The sequence below is a fragment of the Ailuropoda melanoleuca genome, chromosome 3, assembly GCF_002007445.2.
Source record: "Ailuropoda melanoleuca isolate Jingjing chromosome 3, ASM200744v2, whole genome shotgun sequence".
Taxonomy (NCBI): domain Eukaryota; kingdom Metazoa; phylum Chordata; class Mammalia; order Carnivora; family Ursidae; genus Ailuropoda; species Ailuropoda melanoleuca.
Window position 1 is genome coordinate 120,464,516 of NC_048220.1, and position 20,471 is coordinate 120,484,986.

The window sequence follows — 20,471 nt, forward strand, 5'->3', positions numbered from 1 at the left end:
AATATTTTTTTAAAGAAAAGATTAGAAGACCTCAGTCAAACAGAACACTACATGGCTGTGGGTTAGTGAACACTGGGATAAGAAAAGGGAGCTCAGGAGTTTTTACTATTGTATTTATACAGGTGTTTTGAAAGAATTTGTAAAATGTCACAGGTACTTTTAAGGTGACACATATTCACTCCATAAATTATTAAAAATTACGAGATGAGTTTAAGTGGCACTTTCCAGTGGTTTTACTGAACATGATCAATACTGGTATTGTTACTCAACTATATAACCTTACGGTGTATTTTTCTATCTTTCTTTAGAGCAACTGCTTTTGCAATGGTAACAATGCTTAGTTTAAACTGAATCAATAAATTACTTCCTGAACAATGGTTTTGGAGGGTCTTTTTATATACACGTGAAGCATGTATTTTATGAAAATACAACTTTGAGAAGTTTTTCCTTTGCTTCAACACACTTTACTAGGACGTATTCTTTTTTACGATTTTATTTATTTATTTGAGAGAGAGAGAGAGCACAAGTGGTGGGGAAGGGCAGAGGGAGAAGGAGAAACAGATTCCCCACTGAGCAGGGAGCCGGATGTGGGACTCCATCGCAGGACCCCGAGATCATGACCTGAGGCAAAGGCAGATGCCTAACCAACTGAGCCACCCAGGAGCCCCAGGACATTTTTTTTTTTTTTAAAGAAGGGGAAGGGGCTCCTGGGTGGCTCGGTCCGTTAAGCATGCAACTCCTGATTTCAGCTCAGGTCCTGATTTCGGCTCAGTTCACGATCTCAGGGCCACGAGATCCAGCCCCGCCTAGAGCTCCAGGCTCAGCAGAGAGCCTGCTGGAGATTCTCTCTCTCCCTCTCCCTCTCCCACTGCCCCTGCCCTCTCTCAAAAAAAAAAAAAAATTAAGAAATAAACAAAGGGCGGGGCGCCTGGGTGGCACAGCGGTTAAGCGTCTGCCTTCGGCTCAGGGCGTGATCCCGGCGTTATGGGATCGAGCCCCACATCAGGCTCCTCTGCTGTGAACCTGCTTCTTCCTCTCCCACTCCCCCTGCTTGTGTTCCCTCTCTCGCTGGCTGTCTCTATCTCTGTCAAATAAATAAATAAAATCTTTAAAAAAAAAAAAAAAGAAATAAACAAAGGGCAACATGTCATGCTAAGCCCTTCTGGAAATTAAAAACATAGTCACATGCTGCAATATTTGTCTTAGAACATTCTTCAAAAGCATTTGTTTCAGGTATGCCATTTTATGCTTGTCATTCAACACCTTCTCTGCATTTTTTTTTTTACTAAATCTAAATCAAAACTGACATCTTGCTTCCAACTCAGCTTAGTATTACATCTTCCCTTTCCACTGCCCTCAAGATCCCCCATTCTTTATTCATGTGCCAGACCTGAGCCTAAAAAACACAAGTGTGTTTGGAAACACCCAGAAATTCCTTGGGCCTCCTGGGAACAACCAAGAATGATCAAAAGGAGAGTTCGCAAATCTGATATACAATCAACTTTCCCAAATGAAGTTTAAACCACAAATCTCAGTGCCCCAAAATCCACATTTTCTTTTGTTTGATTCTTCCTACCTAGAATTATCCTGTTTTCACTTAAAACTTCAGCTGAGATTTAATCTCCCATTTATCATCTTATATTTTTTGTGTAAAATAATTCACACACACTTGAAAATTACAGAGGGTGATATAACAAAGACGCATTTACAACACTCGAACTTCACAAATACTACCATTTTACTCTATCTGTTCCTGACCTTTAAAAAAAAAGTGTAGTATACATCCCTCAGTAACCAGATTCTCTATCTCCCTCTCCAGTGGCAGCTACAATCCTGCAGTTGTGTATCCTTTCTGGCCATATTAAAAATGCATTTACCTCATATATATGCACCCATAAATAAATATATATATAATTATCCTGGGTGCTTACGAATTTTACATAGATAATAACATATACCATTATGCACCTTGATTTTTTTTCTCATTCAGCATTGGGTTTTTGAAATCCAAATAGCTTCAGTTTATTGGATTTATCTGTTATGATTGTATACATACCTACAATTTATTTGTTAATCCCTATATTAATCAAATTTCCATTTCCACTATAAACCAATGACCCTGCAAGGAACATTTTATGCAAGCTTCACTCTTTAGGAATTTGCCGTATTTTCTCTAGGATATACATCTAGGGGTGTAACTGTTGGGTCATGTGGAAGATGCATCCTAACATTTCCTCACTATGGATAAATTGTTCTCCAAAGCCGTTGTACCCATCTATATGACCATCAGCTGTGTAGGTGAGTCCATTCCTTCCTTGACGTTGTCAGATATTTGACAATTTGATGAGCATTCAATGATACACCATTGCTGTTTTAACTTTCATTGTCCTAATCAATTCGTTCTGTATCTGAATAACTCATCCTTTACCTGCTTAACTTTTATGTCACCTTTATCATCTACCAAATTTCTACAGATGTCTGAATCTTCCATCTGGACTTCTATTCCAGCCCAGTGGTTGATTCATCTATCCCTGTCCTGATGTTTCCTGTTTTAGTACCCCAGTTTTATGCAGTCTGGTTATCTGGTATACTAATTCCTACGTCTCCATCTCTCCTTCAGGATTATTCTAGCTATTCTTGCCATTTATTCATCATATGAATTTTGAGACAAGCCTATCAACTTTCAAAAAAAATTGTGCTGGGAATTAGATTTTGTTAATTGAATTTATGTGTTAATTCTGGAAGAAGTTAGATCTTTATAATATAGTGTTCTAATCATGAACATGGTTTACCACTTCATTTACTATGGTATTTAGTAAAGTTTTATGCGATCCTTCATAAATATCTGCTTGTGTTTTAGTAGATTCATTCCGAGGCACCATAAAATTTTTGTTGCTATTGTAAACGGTATCTTTTTTAAAATTATTTTATTCTGAGAAGTTGTTGCTTATATATAGAAACTGCTGATTTTTAAATATTGATTCTGAATCCTGAAACCTCATTGACCTCCAATTATTAGTTCTCATAATTTGTAGGTTTTCTTGGATTTTCCATTTTTACAATTATATCATCAGACTGTTAACAAGTTTGTTTCTTCTTTTCCAGTCCTTCTATCTCTTACACCTTCTTGATCTATTTCTTGGAGTTGGATTTCCAGTACAATGTTGAAGGTAGTGGACATTCTTTCTTGTTCCTGACTTTAAAGAGAATTTTACCAAAAATTCACCATTAAGTATAAGGTTTCCTATATATTTTTACAGATACTCTCAGATATATTAAGCAAATTCCTTTCTATTCCCAATTTGCTAATAATTTCATATCTTGAATTGGTGTTAAAAGCTCTACATCTCCTGATAACAATTTTTTTGTACATCTACTGATATGAAAATGTGGCTTTCACCTTTTATCTGCCTAATGTATAAATTATTACAGAATTAATTTGGAGAAAAGGCTTTAATGCTAAATTACTGTCACATTCTTGGAATGAATTCTACTTCATCATGATGTACTTTTACAAACTTTGTTTTATTCAGTTTGCGAAAATTTTATTTAAGATTTTTGCATTCATAAGATTCATCTCTTTTGCTACTTGAGATATAATTTTTTGAGGTGATTTGTAAGTTAAAATCTTCTAAGACTATAGAAACTCCTCTTTCTCTTTGTAATTCTATCAGGTTTTGTTTTGAGGCTATTCTATTGGTTATATATAGATTTCAATGTTCAATCTTCCTAATGAATTATCTCTATCATTGTTAAATATGATGTCCTTTATCCTTAATGATTTTTTCTCCCTTTTTTTTTTTTTTTTGACGTGAATATTGCTCCACTAGCTTTCTTTCCACTGGTTAATTCACTCATGGGGCTCTTTCTATCTTCTTACTTTTCAATCGTCCAATGTCACTATGTATTAAGTGCATCTTATAAACAGCACATAGCTAGATTTTGTTTTTTCATTCTATTTGAGAATTTTCTCCTTTAGGTGATAAGTCAGTCCCTTTTGCTCTTCTGGCAACCCTTCCTTTGTTTTTCTTTTACAATGGGAATTAATTTGTAATCTGCAATTTAAATCAGCCAATTCTGTAATAATCATTATAAGAACAGGATATAAATAAAAGGTCCTAGTTATAGATAATTCACTGTATCTGAGTGCCTATGTTTAGGGTCAGCTCTTCTCCCAGTTGGGAACAAGCCCGATCACCAGGAGCCAAATTCTACTGAATCTCATCCTGCTGCAACTGGAAGAGACATTGTCCTATGGTTACAACATTCAAGGGAATGAACAACTGGAGGAAGTCCAGCTGCTAAGGGGCCTATGTAATATATCTATATCTATATCTATATCTATATCTATATCTATATCTATATCTATATATATATCTTCCATACATGTAACCAAAAAGAGATTAATTTGGATGTTTGAGACCTACCTTTTATTTTTTTTTTAAAGATTTGTTTGTGTATTTGAGGGAGAGAACACACAAGTGCATGTGGGCGGGCTGGGGTAGGGGCAACGGGAGAGGGAGCCCAAGTCAGGTCTCTGCTCCAGGATCCTGAGATCATGACCTGAGCTGAAATCAAGAGTTGGTCATTTACCGACTGAGCCACCCACATATCCCACGATCCTCCTTTTAAATACAAATCTTTCTCAATTACCTGTCAAGCATTGGACCATACCCAGTACTGACAAAGCTTGATGAGTACTGTGTGCCAGGCACTGTGTCAGGACACGGGAAGCATTATGGATGAGTTCTCTCTTCTCCTCGGCATCACACTCTAGTCTGGGAGGCTGAGGTGACCATTGTGTGTCCTGCTCTCCAGACTGACTTTTAAAAAATATTAAGTCTAATAAATCGAAATGAGCCTGGTCCAAAGAGTGCATCCTAATAAAAAAATAGAAGGACTTTGACTTTGCACCATTTTTCAAGAAAATCAGTGCTTCATGAAACTCTAAGAGTTATGGTATCAGAGAACATCTCCACATGGTGGTTATTTCTTTGAAAACACCTGCCATCTCTTTACTTCATTCTGAACGCCCTGCACCTGCCCTCCTTCACAGTCCATTCACTGTGAAATGGGATACCTGAAATACGAGGTTTCCAGTAAATTGGGTTTTATCTGAAATCCTTGCAGAATTTTCCCTTTCCTTCAACTCCAGGACTCCTAAGCAAGTTAGGAAAGAGAACGGATCCCTTTGGAAAAGTGTTATTTATCCTCAGTAATTCTTATGGACCCTGCTCTGTCATTGGCAGAAGTACTAGGATCAAAGAGCAAAGGTCAGCCACTCAGACTTAACTGATAAATCATTAGCAACCTGTGTACCAAAAAAAAAAAAAAAAGAAAGGAAAAAAAAAGAATCCTTTATAATTATTAACTTAACAACAGAATTTGTCAGGTTAATAATTTTCCCCATTACTTCCCCATGGTTTCCCATTGTTTCCATAATTATCAATGATCTTTTTCAAGGACAGATTACAATATTTTCCTACCTGATAAAATACATTCTTAAGCTGCAAAGTAATTCATTTTTAGAAGAATAGAGATGGCAAGCCTCTTAACTGACATCCTGCCCCTCCTGTTTACCAGTCATGTAAACTGGGGTCCTTTCTCATCTTCTCCAGTTCCATATGTAATGGAGAAAATTATACCTAATCTGTGTGAAGGAAAGAGAAGGAAAGAGAAGAAAAAGACTCTAATAACTCAGAGATAACATCGGTTTATTATTTTTTTTAAAGATTTTATTTATTTATTTATTTGTAAGAGGGAGAGAGTGTGCGCACAAGCAGGGGGAGCGGCAGGCAGAGGCAGAGGGAGAAGCAGGCTCCCTGCTGAGCAGGGAGCTTGATTTGGGACTCAATCCCAGGACCCTGGGATCATGACCTGAGTCACAGGCAGACACTTAACAGACTGAGCCACCCAGGCATCCCTGAGATATCTGTCTAATAGTAATTTTGCCTGTGAACCTAAGGTCAGATCTTAGATAGCTATTTTGAGTGACTCCTAGACAGAGGACGAAGATGGGAGGCAATCTAAGCTTGTCCCTCATCCAGCTTTCAGAATAGGGATTCTGGGGAAGGGATATCACTGCAATTCCAAAGTGGTCAAAAGAGCCACCATCTTGGAAAACAGTCTTATGCCATGTTAACTGATGCCTTCTTACTGGGGTACATTTAAAATGTACATACATTCTGACCTAGAAACCTCTCTTTGAGGATTTATCCAAAGGGGAATAAAAAACAAGTTCGTTTAGAGCACAAAATTCTATGCCCTAGGATGATGCAGTAAATACAGCTGTCTGTCAATAGGGACTTACTAAGTAAAATATATGAAGACTTCCAACTTCCTCTTCGGCATGTAAAGAGCTTGGAAGTTGTCACCACCTTCCTTACAAGAAGAAGGTGGAAAAGGGGAAACGAATGACTTTTCTTGAACCCATCAGGGAATTGAAGTTGCAGAGTGACTTGTCACTGTGAAATCTAGGGATACAGGCAAATCCTGAAAGTCACAGCCTAGACCTTCTTTACCAGGAGCAGAAGTCACTGGAGCCATAACTTAGAGAAACACTTACACAGCAATTTGTCCAAATTGCTGGAGGCTGAGAGTGGACTAGCATGAGAATGAGAAGCTCCCTGGTTTCCGGAGTCATTGAGGACCCCAAAGTGTCATGCGCCACACCTACACTAGGAATATCACTAGGTTGTCACAGTGAAGGTCCCTTCATTGCTCTGGCCGGGGAAGGGGAAGAATAATCATTGAGAAATATGCTCAGAGACTTCACTTTAATAAAGATCTATTCTCTGGGGGAAATGACTTGGTCAGAGCCCTGTGTCTGCTGCACGAAGGGCATTTCTCCCACTCCAGCCCCCTCTCTGCTTCCTACCTCACCTAAGAGAGAGAAAAAAGAAGAAAGTGAAGGTTTCAAGGAAATAGATTGGAGAAACTAAGGCCAGGGAGGAGAGTAGAGGGTAGGAGGTTTAAATATATGTATATTATACATTTTATTGTATTATTTATATTATGTTATATATTATATATAAAAACTATAAAATATATTTATATATTTATATTTATAATTTATATAATATAGTATATAAATTATACATATAATTTATTTTATATAATAATTTATATATAATATGTAATATATACATAATATATAATTATATAAATTACATATTTATGTAATTTATATACATATATATATATATGAAACTGGAGAAGCACGTGTGAAAGTTACAGTCCAGAGACATAAGCCCACTAAAAGACTGAGATCTATCATAACATTTTAGGGTTCCTGTGTAATAACAGTGAATTACAGCTCAAAGAGCTGCCAGATCCTGACTCCATTTAAGGAGTTTTTAAGGGAAGCCCTACGACAACAGGGAATACAAAAAACAAGGACACTACAGGAATTTGAATCTTCTGGCACCTACAGCTATAGCAAACATTAAACACATCCCAACTTTTAACATAAAACAGGTTAACATAAAACCTCACACTACAGACTTACTCACCAGAGATCCTATTATCCAATGCAGCATGTCCAGCTTCCATCCAAAAGTTGCAAGGGATGCTAAACTGATAGGAGAAAGATACAGTAGAGACAAAGTAAGCATTAGAGCCAGACTCAGATATAACACAAATTTTGGAATTATCAGACAATTTAAAGTAACTATGATGACTACGTTAAGGACGCTAATGGAAAAGGCAGACATTACGTAATATCAAACGGATAATGTAAGCAAAGAGAAGAAAGCTCTAAGAAAGAATCAAAAAGATATGGTAGGAATCAAAGGCACTGTAACAGAAATGAAGAATGTCTCCAGTGGGCTCATGGGCAGAATGGACCCGGCTGAGAAAAGAATCTGTGAGCTTGAAGATAGGTAATAGAAACTTGCTGGATTAAAACACAGTGAGAAGAAAGAGTGGGGGAAAAACATCACAGGACCTCCAAGAACTGTGGAACAATTTCAAAAGTTGTAATATATTTATAATTGAAATATCAGCAGAAGATGAAATACTGAAATGACAATGGCCAAAGAATTTTCCAAAATCAAACAAAACAGATGATAGAATATTGTGAAAGAAGTAGGAATCATGACCCAGATATGTATTTTTTGCATAAAAAGCTGTATTAATGGCTATAACCAGGTTCTGAAATGGTATGTGTATACACAGGTATACACGTGTATTAAAGGATTTCTGGAAGAATCTTTACTAAAATATAACAGTCAGATTTGTTGTGGTTTTTACTTTCTTCCTTACGCTCTTCTAGACTTGTGCGTTTTCACAAAGAAAGTATCCTATATTATGGTAATCAGAATAAATGTTTCCCCTTTAAAAAAGATGTTTTCCCTTATGTTTTTAAAAATTTGTGTGTTTATTTTAGAGAGAGAGCATGAGCATGAGTGGGGGAGGGGTGGAGGGAGAGAGAGAGAGAATCTCCAGCAGACTCACTACTGAGCAGGGAGCCTGGCGGGGCTCCATCTCACGACCCTGAGAGCAGGGCCGGAGCCAAAACCAAGCACCTGCCGCTTGACTGACTGAGCCACCCAGGCGCCCATTTTCCCTTTTAAATCATAAAGGTACAACTTCCCAACTTGAAGCCAGCGAGCTTGCCGTGTTTGGCTTCTCCGCCCAAGGCAGCCCCTGATGTCCTTGGGTGCCTCTCACCGAAACAATCTCTAAGCTAACAACCCAAGAGACATCTGAAGTCAAAGGAGCTGGCAGCCTGCAGTGCTCACAAGCACAAAACCGATGACCGCCCTGTGCAGCGAAGAAAGTCTGCCAGCCTCAGGAACTCAACATTTCCTCACCTCAGGCCCGCGGCACGACACACTGGGTGCCCCGGGAGAGGGGCCAGCCAGATGCCATCGCCACTCCCGTGGGAACCCACACAAAAGGGGACAATTTACACCAAATTTTAAATGCTTTCTGTGCTTGTCTGGGGCCCTCACTTCCTCTGGGCATCTGGGGCAAAAGGTTGGTTTCTAGATGTCGATGGAGGGTGTGACCGAGCCAGTTGGCCTCCCTGAAGGGTGATGCAAGATGCCCCCTTGTACGGTGTTCACCGGCCCCCCACCACTGCTGCCGGAGGTCATCGCGAGCACAGGACCGCCTGTGGCCCTGAGAGCTGGACGCAGGCGGCTGGACGCTCCTGGCCGCTCCTCTGTCCTTGGAATGGGACTTCTGCTCCCCTCTCCCACACCGAGAGCTGCTCTGAAGCCGCTGCCTTGTGAGGGTGTCGTTGAGACCATCTGGATGGTCCAGCGACAGGTGGAAACTCTAAGGAAGAACCCTGTTAACCTAGTTAGGGTCTCTATGTAAGCTTCGAAGACTGCAGCGGGTAGGGGTAGAGATGTGCTTGTCCTGTGGCTGCCCCGCGAGACAAGCCTCGGAAACCCCGGGGTTATTAGAGCCCCCCCACCCCCGCCAATCCGGAGCCGCCTGCCTCTTTCTTCCGAGCCGCTGTGCCAACCGACACCCCTGCCCCACCAAGCTCCAAACGCCCTTGTCGCTGTCCCCCTTAAGCCCCGCCACGCGCGGACGCACAGACTGTGGTCTGTCGCAGACGTGCACTGAGAGCAACCTGGCTGGGGTCTCAAAACCATGGCTTGGAGCGGAAAAGAAACAACACATTTACATAAGTTAGGAACGCATCCACTCCACATGACACACGTTTTGCAAGAATACACACCAACAAAAAGATACATATCACATACAGAAATAGTCACCGATGGAGATTGGGGGTGGGGTAGGCAGGAGTGACAAATGGGAATTCTAGAAATCGAAATAGAAGAAAAATAAAGCCTGACTCCTCAGGTCTCAACTTCTTGCCCTTCTCAGAGGCACTGTTGTCCAGAGCCTTCCTAGCTATGTCATGCCCCTTCTTCCCAGAGAGCACCCCTTTCCCATAGTCCCCTTCTCTTCCTCGGAGACCCTCAATACCCACAGTCATTTCTTTATCCACTCACTTCATGCATATCCTCCTTTTCTCTCTCTTATTCACAGGCCTCATTTCTCAATCTCTGACCTCTTCAGCTGTATCTCGAGCCTTCTCTCCCCCCGCCAAACCCTGCAGCCACCACCACCCTCACACAGAGACGCTCCTCCTGAGAGAAACTGCTGGAGCAGANCCCCCCCACTCCCCATCCCCGCCAATCCGGAGCCGCCTGCCTCTTTCTTCCGAGCCGCTGTGCCAACCGACACCCCTGCCCCACCAAGCTCCAAACGCCCTTGTCGCTGTCCCCCTTAAGCCCCGCCACGCGCGGACGCACAGACTGTGGTCTGTCGCAGACGTGCACTGAGAGCAACCTGGCTGGGGTCTCAAAACCATGGCTTGGAGCGGAAAAGAAACAACACATTTACATAAGTTAGGAACGCATCCACTCCACATGACACACGTTTTGCAAGAATACACACCAACAAAAAGATACATATCACATACAGAAATAGTCACCGATGGAGATTGGGGGTGGGGTAGGCAGGAGTGACAAATGGGAATTCTAGAAATCGAAATAGAAGAAAAATAAAGCCTGACTCCTCAGGTCTCAACTTCTTGCCCTTCTCAGAGGCACTGTTGTCCAGAGCCTTCCTAGCTATGTCATGCCCCTTCTTCCCAGAGAGCACCCCTTTCCCATAGTCCCCTTCTCTTCCTCGGAGACCCTCAATACCCACAGTCATTTCTTTATCCACTCACTTCATGCATATCCTCCTTTTCTCTCTCTTATTCACAGGCCTCATTTCTCAATCTCTGACCTCTTCAGCTGTATCTCGAGCCTTCTCTCCCCCCGCCAAACCCTGCAGCCACCACCACCCTCACACAGAGACGCTCCTCCTGAGAGAAACTGCTGGAGCAGAAAACTAACGCCTGCCTTCTTACTCTTTTCTCTCTCCCACCTTCTTTTCTTTTCTCTCCCCTTAGGGTGCTGCCCTAGTTGCTCTGGGGCTTGTCCAAAGTGAAGGCAGTAACCACCCTCCAGGACCCGCCCTCCCCCCCCAGCTCCTCCCCTTCCATCATAAACTCAAAGTCCAGCTGGTCCGTGAGCAGTGGGAGCCCTTCCTCCGATCTGCTTCCCCGGGCACTGGCTCTCTCACTGGCAGGCATGACCCCAGCCTGGAGACACTCGCTGAGAGCTTGGCGCCTGCAGACGTCGTCTCCCAGGATCCCCAAGATGTGCCCTTTCTTGAGCCGTGAGTGCAAACCAGGGGCACGTGGGTCAGCTGAGGGTGGGCCAGAGCGGCTGGGCTGAGCTCAGGGCCTGTTACCTGGGGTTCTGGGATTAGGCCTGAGTGGGGGCTTGGAGACAGGCCATCTGACACATTGGTCCTCACCCTGGCAGATCCATGCCCCCTGTCCGTGTCCAGCATTCTGCATTGGCCCCCCTCTTGCCCTGAAAGGAAACCCATGCATAATAAAACCCAACGATGCACAAATTTCAAAATGAAAACAATATGGTATCTTAGCTGTAATATAAAGAAGAAATAGAAGGAAAGCCATTCAAAGTTAAGTGTTAACTGCAATAAATAGATATTCAAGAATGATGACTTTAGAAGGCATACAGCCTCCTCATGAATTCCCACCAAGCCCCCAGGAGGTAGGACCTTCACCTCAAGCCCTGACAAGGAAACAGACTCAGGAGGGCAGCCATTTCCCTGGAGACACTCAAGAGCAAGGACTAGACCCTGAGCCTCTTCTTCCACTCAGATTCTTTCTCCAGCAGGGACACGAAGTGTGAGAAGACCTGGGGTCACCAGCCATTGGTGGCTTCACGGATTCTATCTTCAGCACTTGTGATTTTCCCTGTATACAGAAGTGACAACTTCCCACCCTAAAGCCAGGTCTGTCTGACTCCAAGTCAGAATGATTCCACCAGGCCATTCCTTCCCTACTCTTCCTCCAGCCCTGTTTGGGCTTCTCTTTTCCTTCAGTTATGGGTTTTTTGTCAGAACATCATTTAACCCTGTCATTTTCTGAGAAGGAGCTAGAATTATACCCAGAGTCTTATGCTCGATAGGGAGGATATTATGCTGCAAGTACCAGCTGTCGATAAAGCAAGAGAGAATGCCCTCCCCACCCCCCTTCCCCTTTCCTAGCCCAGCCCCTGACGGTTGTGGAGCTGGGCTGATGGTGGTAGCGGGTGAAGCTTACAGGTGAAATCTTTTTGATCAATTACCGGGGACTCCTAACATAGCCCACACCAAGGAAACTACAGAGGAAAAGGACTCTTGCAAACTTGGGCCATGTAGACGTGAATGCCATGCTCTCCCCGGCCTTTCAAGGACCACTGGGGCATTATTTCTACTTTCTGACCTATTGTACCTAGAAATATGCTTGCTTGGGTTTGTCCGTTCGAACACACATTCGTTGACCACACCCTTCTTAAGAACCTGCTGTGTGCGAAATATACATTCGGTCAAAAGTATCTGAGTGCCTGCTAGGGACCCATATGTAGACAGAGCCATGGGGAACAAAAAGCCATGGTTTTGTTTTGTATCCCAGTGGGAGAGACTGAGCACAAACAGACAGACAAATATGTAGAAAACGTCCAGTAGGGATACATGCCATAACGAAATCAAATTAGGGTGAGAAGATAGAAAATCAAAATGGGGGAGGAAGGAGGCAGGGTTGGGTTGAGATGGGGAGATCTCCAGGTGTTAAGTGTGGCCAGGTAGGAAAAAATAAATACGCCACCGTCCTTGTGTAACACCTGCACACAGTATGATAGACGTGTGGGTCAAGGATTCAGCCTTGCCTGTGTTTGACATGTACGGTCACTTGGGGCTAAATCTGTGCACAGAGTTACAGAAGCAGTTTGTTTCAATATAAAAGAATAGAGAAAATATCTCCGAGGCACCCTCTTCCTTACTAAATATAGTTGTTAAGTGTATATAATTTCTAGGGAGATGAGGTATGTGCTTAAAAGTACCATTTTCATATGTCTGCCTACTTTACCACAAGGAGGGGCACCTGGGAGGGTAGATGGATGGCAAATAATGCCCATTTCCAGCTGAGAAATTTCCCAAGACTCCTGCAAAGCCTTTTCTAAGAAAAACATGAAAATGATCCCTAAAGGGAGGTCTCCCACCTGCTCTGCTCCGGGCAGTCCTTGCTGCCGTCTGCAGAACTGATTTAACCCTGCCTAGAGTCAGGAGGGGAAGGCCTGCTCCCAAAAGTGCCAAGAGGAGGGATGGACCCGCCAACCTCGGGTTCGGGCAGAGCTCTTGCCCGTAGATACCAGCAGCTGCCCTGCCTCACTAAGCAAAAGCCATCAATGGGAAAGATATGGAGAGAGGGAACCGGAAGAATCAGCGGGAGGGTGAGATGGTGGGCAGGAGTGGATGTGAAGAGACTTCAAGAGGGCCCGGCGAAGATAGAAATCCCTCCTGGCGGGAACAGGCTCTTAAGCATGTCATGGCTCTGATGAGGGCCTGAGGCCACTCCCTCTATGCGGGGCATCTGCTCAAGATGTCACATCCTAAAGAGAGGACATCTTTAGAGGTCTCATGCCCATCCCTTGGCCTTACTGGTGGGAGGCAGGCCCCTGATGTGAGTATCCTGTCACTGAGAGCACGCAGTTCAGAGAGATTGAGCGCTATAGCTCAATGCCAAGGGTCCCCTGTAACTTCCTGCAGACTGTGGAACAGTTTATGAAGGGAAAAGGATCCCCTCTTGGTTCTGGAAGCAGACAACATAACATTTCTCCCAAGCCAACCACTGCCCCTCAATTATTCAGACTTCAGCATAGTCTCAACTCACCTCCGTGAGAGGTGGCATCTCTAGCCCTCAACCCTACCAAAGTCTCTCAAAACTACAAATGCCCCGTATGTAATCTGTCCCTCCCTTGGCCCTTAGGTGAATAAGATCTTCCTTTCTTAATTCATTGGCTATCCTAAGTAAACGAGACGTCTCAAGTGACAAGTTTTCTTAAAGTTACCTAATACGCTATGTAGAAATCAGGCATAGTTAGCATTTTAATGAATAGTTATTATTTAAATGAATCACCTTTATGTTCTACAAACTATGTTCATTGTGTATTATTAAATAATTTGTACCTTTTTTTTAATTTGGAAGGGTAAGGAAGATCTTGTTAAATACTCCCTCTGTACTGAAAACTGGTTATGAATGTTAGAAGACTCTTCATCATTGCCGAGACAAGTTCCCCCCAGAATGCTCACATGCCCTCAAAAATTGATTTCCCTCCCCTATCTTGCCGCAACAGATTTTCACTTTTTGATACTATAATTTTGGGGGAAAGAAAACCAAGTTAAGGTGACTTTCTTGTGGAACTCTGTGAGAATTAGGTAGCTGGAAAATTAAACCCAACTACCCATTTATAATTTGCATTTTTTTTTTACATATACAATGGCAGTGGTGTTCCCCAAAGAGAATTCCACCTTTAAATGTCTCGGGTTGTCCAGGTGAACTGGAGAGGAAATTGGTGAATTGGATGAAAATCATTAACTGTCATCTGTGTTTAGCATCAGACTAAAAGGGCAACGTCGGGTCAGTTAAAACAATAATACAGAAGCCAAAAAAATGTCTATCCAGAAATAGACCTGGAATCCCATTTTATGAACCCAGTTCAGTTATCCCTTCCCCCACCTCTCTTGGGTCTGTCTACCCCCCCAACACACACACATACACATGCATGTATATGCACACCCACAATCTCCAAGAACACAAAAGTTTATTAACCCTCAATTCTTGCGTGCTGTCCTCAAAACAGAGGCTATTTTGAATAAAGAATGAAGACAGTTGTCCAGATATTTAGATTTTACATTCCTTTCTAACACATAATGAAAACCAAATAATGAAAAGACTTTTTGTTTCTTTATGTCCATCAGTTATCATTACTATTAGTTTTGAGTTTGGGTTGTTTGGTGACAGGGGAGCTACGAAAGGCAATAGACTTTATGAGACGTTATCTAGACTCTCTTCACTATTGACTAATTCCTTTTCCTCCTTGCTTCCCTTCTCCTTTCCTTCTTTCCTTCCTTCCTTCTCTCCCTCCTTCCTTCCCCTTCCCACTTTCCCTCCTTCTTTCCTTTCTTCCTTCCTTCTTTCCTTCCCTCATTCCCTCCTACTTTCCTTCCTTCCTTCCAACAGGATTTCATGTGTTTCATTTGCAGCCCTCACTCCACCATCACATTCCCATCAGGTTGGTAAACAAAGAACTGGATAAACCTGCCTTGACTGTTTGAAATTTGGGCTCTTCTTTATCAAATCCTTCTCCCCCACTCTGCCCCACCCCCCAACCTACTTTCATAATCCCTATAGCTTTGGAGTCCGGAGAACATACAGCCTTCTCAATGAGCAGCTCCAATTGTGCAGGCAGGAGAAAGGGACTGAAGGAGTGAAGGGAATTTGAATTCTTGGAAACGCTCAGAATATTTCTTTTTCTGTTTCAAAAGCGTAACTAATGCAGAGAGACACAATGACAAGCTTTTCGAAAGGTGAAATTCTCAGAAAACTTAAGCTGTTATTTTTTTTCTCATTACTACGCATGGATAGCTTGAAGTCACTTGTTTTTAAAGTAAGAGCAAATTAATGACATTAGTGATTATTTAGAGCAGGAAAGTGAATGAGATCTCTTTGAAAGAAAACATACTCAGAGCTGTTACTTTCCAGCTTCATTTAAAAACACAATTGTTCATTGTGTCGCTCAGGACTGTGACTTCGTAGCCACACAAAACACCAACATTTCATCTATGGATTCAAACCTTCATGCTGAATAAGAGGCAGGACTTTCTCAGCTCTCTCTACCTGTAAAATGATCTTGATACTGACCTTGAATCTTCAAAAGTAGCAGTGTTCTTTTCTAAAAGTACTTCCAAGGTCTCTAGACGTCTCCTCCAACTGTGATATTCTGTAACTGCACTATCCCATCCCACTGCTATAGACAGGTCAAAACCTGTGCTGAAAAGGAGGGGTGACGGTGGCCAGTGAACGAGAAAAAGAGAAGTAGGCTGGGAGCCAGACACTCGGAGCTTCAGTCTTGTTCTACCGCTAACTAGCTTGGTGAACTTAACCAAAGTAATATACCACTTGGGTCTGGTTTCCTCATCCATAAAGTGAGCATTTGAACAACAACAACAACAAAAATCTGAGGCCCCTTGTAGCTCCAAATACTAAGTGATTCCTCTGGCTCACCTTATCTCTGCTTTGCTGTGGTCTGGTCTTGTGTTGTCATGGTCTTTGTGTTGTGTTTTAGAGGAAGGCTTTGTCTTCCGGGTCTATTCGTGTGTATTTGTTATTATAGTACATTGCCTAGCAACTATCTCTCCTCATTCCCTATAAGGATAGGGAACAACCATTTGTTCATTGTTTACTGAAAGCCAACCTGGTATCAGGAACTGGGATTGGCACAAGGATTCGGGCACTATGCATCTCAAAGCTCAGAAAGCGCCTGTGTTAACAAAGAAGATCTATCCCAGCAAAGCACAGCAGTCGCAGAAGTTCGGTGGGCAGGAGAGAGGAATGTAGCCCCTTGGGCAGGGTGTGGGGGAGCCCGTGAGGGACCACAGTGGGAAAAATGAGGACTTCTCCCAGTATCCTCCATGATTTTGTTGACTAGATTTGAAAGAAACTCTTTTTCCCTCCCCAAAATTTGTTACTGAGATACTTCAGTTTTTAAATCCAAACTAAAGTTTGATTTGAATTATCTTTTTAAACTAAGGAGTAAATGAAATTGCTCACGGATCTTGATTCAGATTACATATGTATGCAGATCATTTTTCAAACAGGGTTGTTTGATGTTTCATTGAGGACCCTAACTCACCTCACCGTTAGTAGGTGCTTTCCGGACATCTGTGACCAAGCTTGGTCTCCATACAAAACCCAGAATGCCTCCCTGTGACTTCACACCTGAGAAATACCAGGTAAGAGTCAGGACTTGAGGAAAACCCAAGAAAGTGGTTCTTCTTGCAAGGGCTAAATTAATCGTTTCCTCAAGAAGGACCCACGGATGGCCTTGCCTGCCACTGAGCCTCGCATCTTAGATATTCTAGCCTTTAAGTCTCCAGAGTGTCTGAACCCTCTTACTCCACTCCGTGCCGTTGCATGAATTGTTGTGCATGTGTGAGAGACCGAGCAGATACAGACCGAGAGTACAGGAAAGAGACTATTTGTATTTATCACGGGAATATAAACAGAGATACACACACAAAGATGATATATCACGAATGTGGTACCACACATTTACTTTCTAAAATGTTGTTTTCACTCTCTCATACAGCAATGCATGATCTGACCTTCAGGAGTCCTTCCTTCCAAAATATAAAGTTACGATTTTGCTCTCAGACTAAGAAATAGTGGGCTTCTCTTTCTCTCTCTCTCTCTCCCTCCCTTTTTCCCTCTCTCCCTCTCTTCCTTTCTATCCCCTTTATTCTACATAATACTCACAGATTAGAAATTGTACAGTCAATAGTCAGGAGGTACCCATAAAGAAGAGAAGTACAGGAGGAAATCTGATAAAGACATGAACACCACCAGCACTTCATTTTCTTTTCATTCAAAAAAAAAAAAAACTGTGGGAAAAAAGAAGAAAGAGAAAGAAAGAAAGAAAGAAAGAAAGAAAGAAAGAAAGAAAGAGAAAGAAAAGGCATTACCACAGACATTTACTTCAAAAGCCTTTTTATTTTTTCTACAGCTAACATGAATTCAAAGACAAGGCTTTCCACTGAGAGGTAGAAAATTTCAGCCTCCTTCTTCATATTTGATCTAGAAAGGGATCAAAGGACCACATTAATAATTGCCTGTACTTGAGAGGAAGGAAGGACCTTGGGTGAGGAGGACATGGGGCAAATATGCCCAGTTGTGGGCACTGGACAGCAGCCCCATGCTCGGCCAGTAGAGAGGCAAGATTGCATTTGGACCTGCTGTCGATCTTTTAAGAAACATGGAGGTGTGTTGGGGTGCCTGGGTGGCTCAGTCGTTAAGAGTCTACCTTTGGCTCAGGTCGTGATCCCAGAGTCCTGGGATTGAGCCCCACATCAGGCTCCTCCACTGGGAGCCTGCTTCTTCCTCTCCCACTCCCCCTGCTTGTGTTCCCTCTCTTGCTGGCTGTCTCTCTCTCTGTCAAATGAATAAATAAAATCTTAAAAAAAAAAAAAAAAGGAAGAAAGAAAGAAACATGGAGGTGTGGAAAAGAGAGATCTTAAACCCTGAAATCTTGCCTATCTACAGTCCCTCGCCTATGAACGTGTCCTGGAGATCCACAATCAACACCTTCCTCCCACGTCGATGGTGTATTTTCCGAAGCCTTTGCTGCTTCACCAGGGTCACATGGAATGGCTGTTTGATTATGAGGGAAACAGATACCTGGATTTCTTTTCTGGGATTGTCACTGTCAGTGTCGGTCACTGCCATCCGTGAGTATCCTTAAAATTCCAGTGTTTTCACTCCAGAAGAATATATGGAGAACCAGGCTAATGCTTATGTTAGTGACTGAGAACTCTGGTTAAAAATTCTCTCCCCTTAGGCATATCCGGGTTTATGGCTGCCACGTTCCCTGCTATTTCCTGGGTAACAACAACATCTTAGCACTGCACTTTTTGTTTTGTTTTGTTTTCTTCTCTTTTCTTTTCTTTCTTTTTTTTTTTTTTTTTATTCAACAGAGATAGAGACAGCCAGCGAGAGAGGGAACACAAGCAGGGGGAGTGGGAGAGGAAGAAGCAGGCTCATAGCAGAAGAGCCTGATGTGGGGCTCGATCCCAGAACGCCAGGACCACGCCCTGAGCCGAAGGCAGAGGCTTAACCGCTGTGCCACGCAGGCGCCCCACACTTTTTGTTTTCTTGACAATGCAAGATGTATCATGCTCACGCCATGTGGCGTGTACCATGGGATTGGAGTGTGTGCTTGTCCCAACTAGTAGCAGTTTTCCAGACAGAGGCCATGCACTGAGGGAAAGGCAGGCAGTTCTCAGAGAGCACGTGGGGCGGCCGGGTGTTGGGTGTGGGACGATGAAATGAGAACTCCCTCCTAGCCCAAGGATCTTCTTCACCTCTGACCGGTGGATGGGGAAAAAAAGGATGTTAAGAGAGAGGTGTAAGCATAGCTGGAAATTTACATGAGAGATGCAGAGAACACTTAATCCTGGGATTCTCTGGACCCTTGGTCATCAACCCACCCACACAAATGCCCCAGGCAGGGTCCTCTGTGGTTCTTTTGTTTTTGATGCCACGCTCTCATTTTAATGCCTATTTGCTCTTCCCTCATCTGGCCAAAAAAACTCCCGTTAAGTGAGATCAAAATACAGCCGCAAGCCGAAATCAATGGAATAAGTTTTGGTCCTTCTGTCAAAGCAGGAGCAAAGGGTCTTCCCCTCCAGCAGCTGCCAGGTGGTCAGAGCGAGTTTTAACTCCAGGGTCTAGCCTCACCTAGTCCTCCCACAGCCTTCTCCTTCCTGCTCCTGTCTCCGGGAGGCACTAGTGCCATGCGAGGTCCTAAGGAGCGCATAAAATAAAATTCAGAGGCAGTCTAAAACATGTGATAAGCTCACATGAAAGAAGGAAGGAAAAAAAAGTAGAGAAAAATTTTAAATATTCTCATTAATAATGTTGGACGGTGTTGCTGTTAGTCGACCACTCACTGGCTTTCATGAACTTTGTTCTTCTCCTGATCTCCCTCCAACCCTGCAGCTTACCCTCTGACCCCCTGACTTGGGTGTCCCAGCATCTTTCCTTAGCCTTCTGCTCTTCTCTCTATAACCCCTTCATGCCTTATTATTTCCCCAATAGAATAGGCCCCATTCCTGGTCAGTGAGTGACATTTTCTGCAGCCTTTCCCAGCTCGGTTTCTTTCACCTTGACCCCTCACCCAACTACTAATATAACTCTAATAAACCCAGAGTGGGCATTAGGATGCCCCACATGTCCCACAGTCTCCAGGACACCCCCACCCCACCCCACCCCATGATATTCCACCGTCAGCTGAAATCCAACATTATGGAGGCCAAACCCATCGTACGCTCCATTAGACTGTTTCTACTTACATATTCATTTATTCAACATGCACATGTGAGCCTCCTGCTCCTGGAGGTCCTCTGCCAGGATCTGGGCAGCCGCTGACTGCATCTCTAGACTAATCCTGGGGTTTCCCCGGTGTTACAGGAAAGAATGGTGACGTCATCTTTGACTCGTCCTTGCCTTTCAGTCCCCTTAGCCAACCTGATACCGAGGTCTAGCTTTCCCTGTGCTGAAATGCCTCTCCCACTGGCCCCCCACTAATTCCCACCAACTCCAGTCTCCTAGGAGCTCTCCTCCTCCCACACCTAGAAAGTCACCTTGCCCTCCTGGCTGGTCTCACCATTACCAGTCTTCCCCCCCTCCATCCTACTGTCATGTGGCTCACATGTTTATTTTATTGAACAATGTGTTACTCAATTACCTCTTCTGTTTAAGTTTATTGATACTCTGTAATTTTCTAAAGTGAGTGATGGAACCCTGATTGCGGGAGAGGTTAGTTGGTGAA

At 43.1% G+C, this 20,471-nt stretch overlaps 1 protein-coding gene across 3 annotated transcripts in view; it reads left to right on the forward strand.

Moving 5' to 3' along the window:
• Window positions 1-11,036: 11,036 nt before the first annotated feature.
• AGXT2 (alanine--glyoxylate aminotransferase 2) overlaps window positions 11,037-20,471 on the forward strand; it is a 34,889-nt gene continuing 25,454 nt past the window's right edge. Inside the window, exons 1-3 of one of the 3 annotated variants that reach the window (XM_019799863.2) lie at window positions 11,037-11,190; window positions 16,793-16,878; window positions 18,185-18,369. In XM_019799863.2, the coding sequence (XP_019655422.2) occupies window positions 11,103-11,190; window positions 16,793-16,878; window positions 18,185-18,369 (359 nt within the window). In that variant the 5' untranslated portion in view covers window positions 11,037-11,102. Of the gene's footprint in view, window positions 11,191-16,789; window positions 16,879-18,184; window positions 18,370-20,471 lie in introns of all 3 variants that reach the window. The other 2 variants (XM_034657021.1, XM_034657022.1) reach the window with 2 other exon arrangements.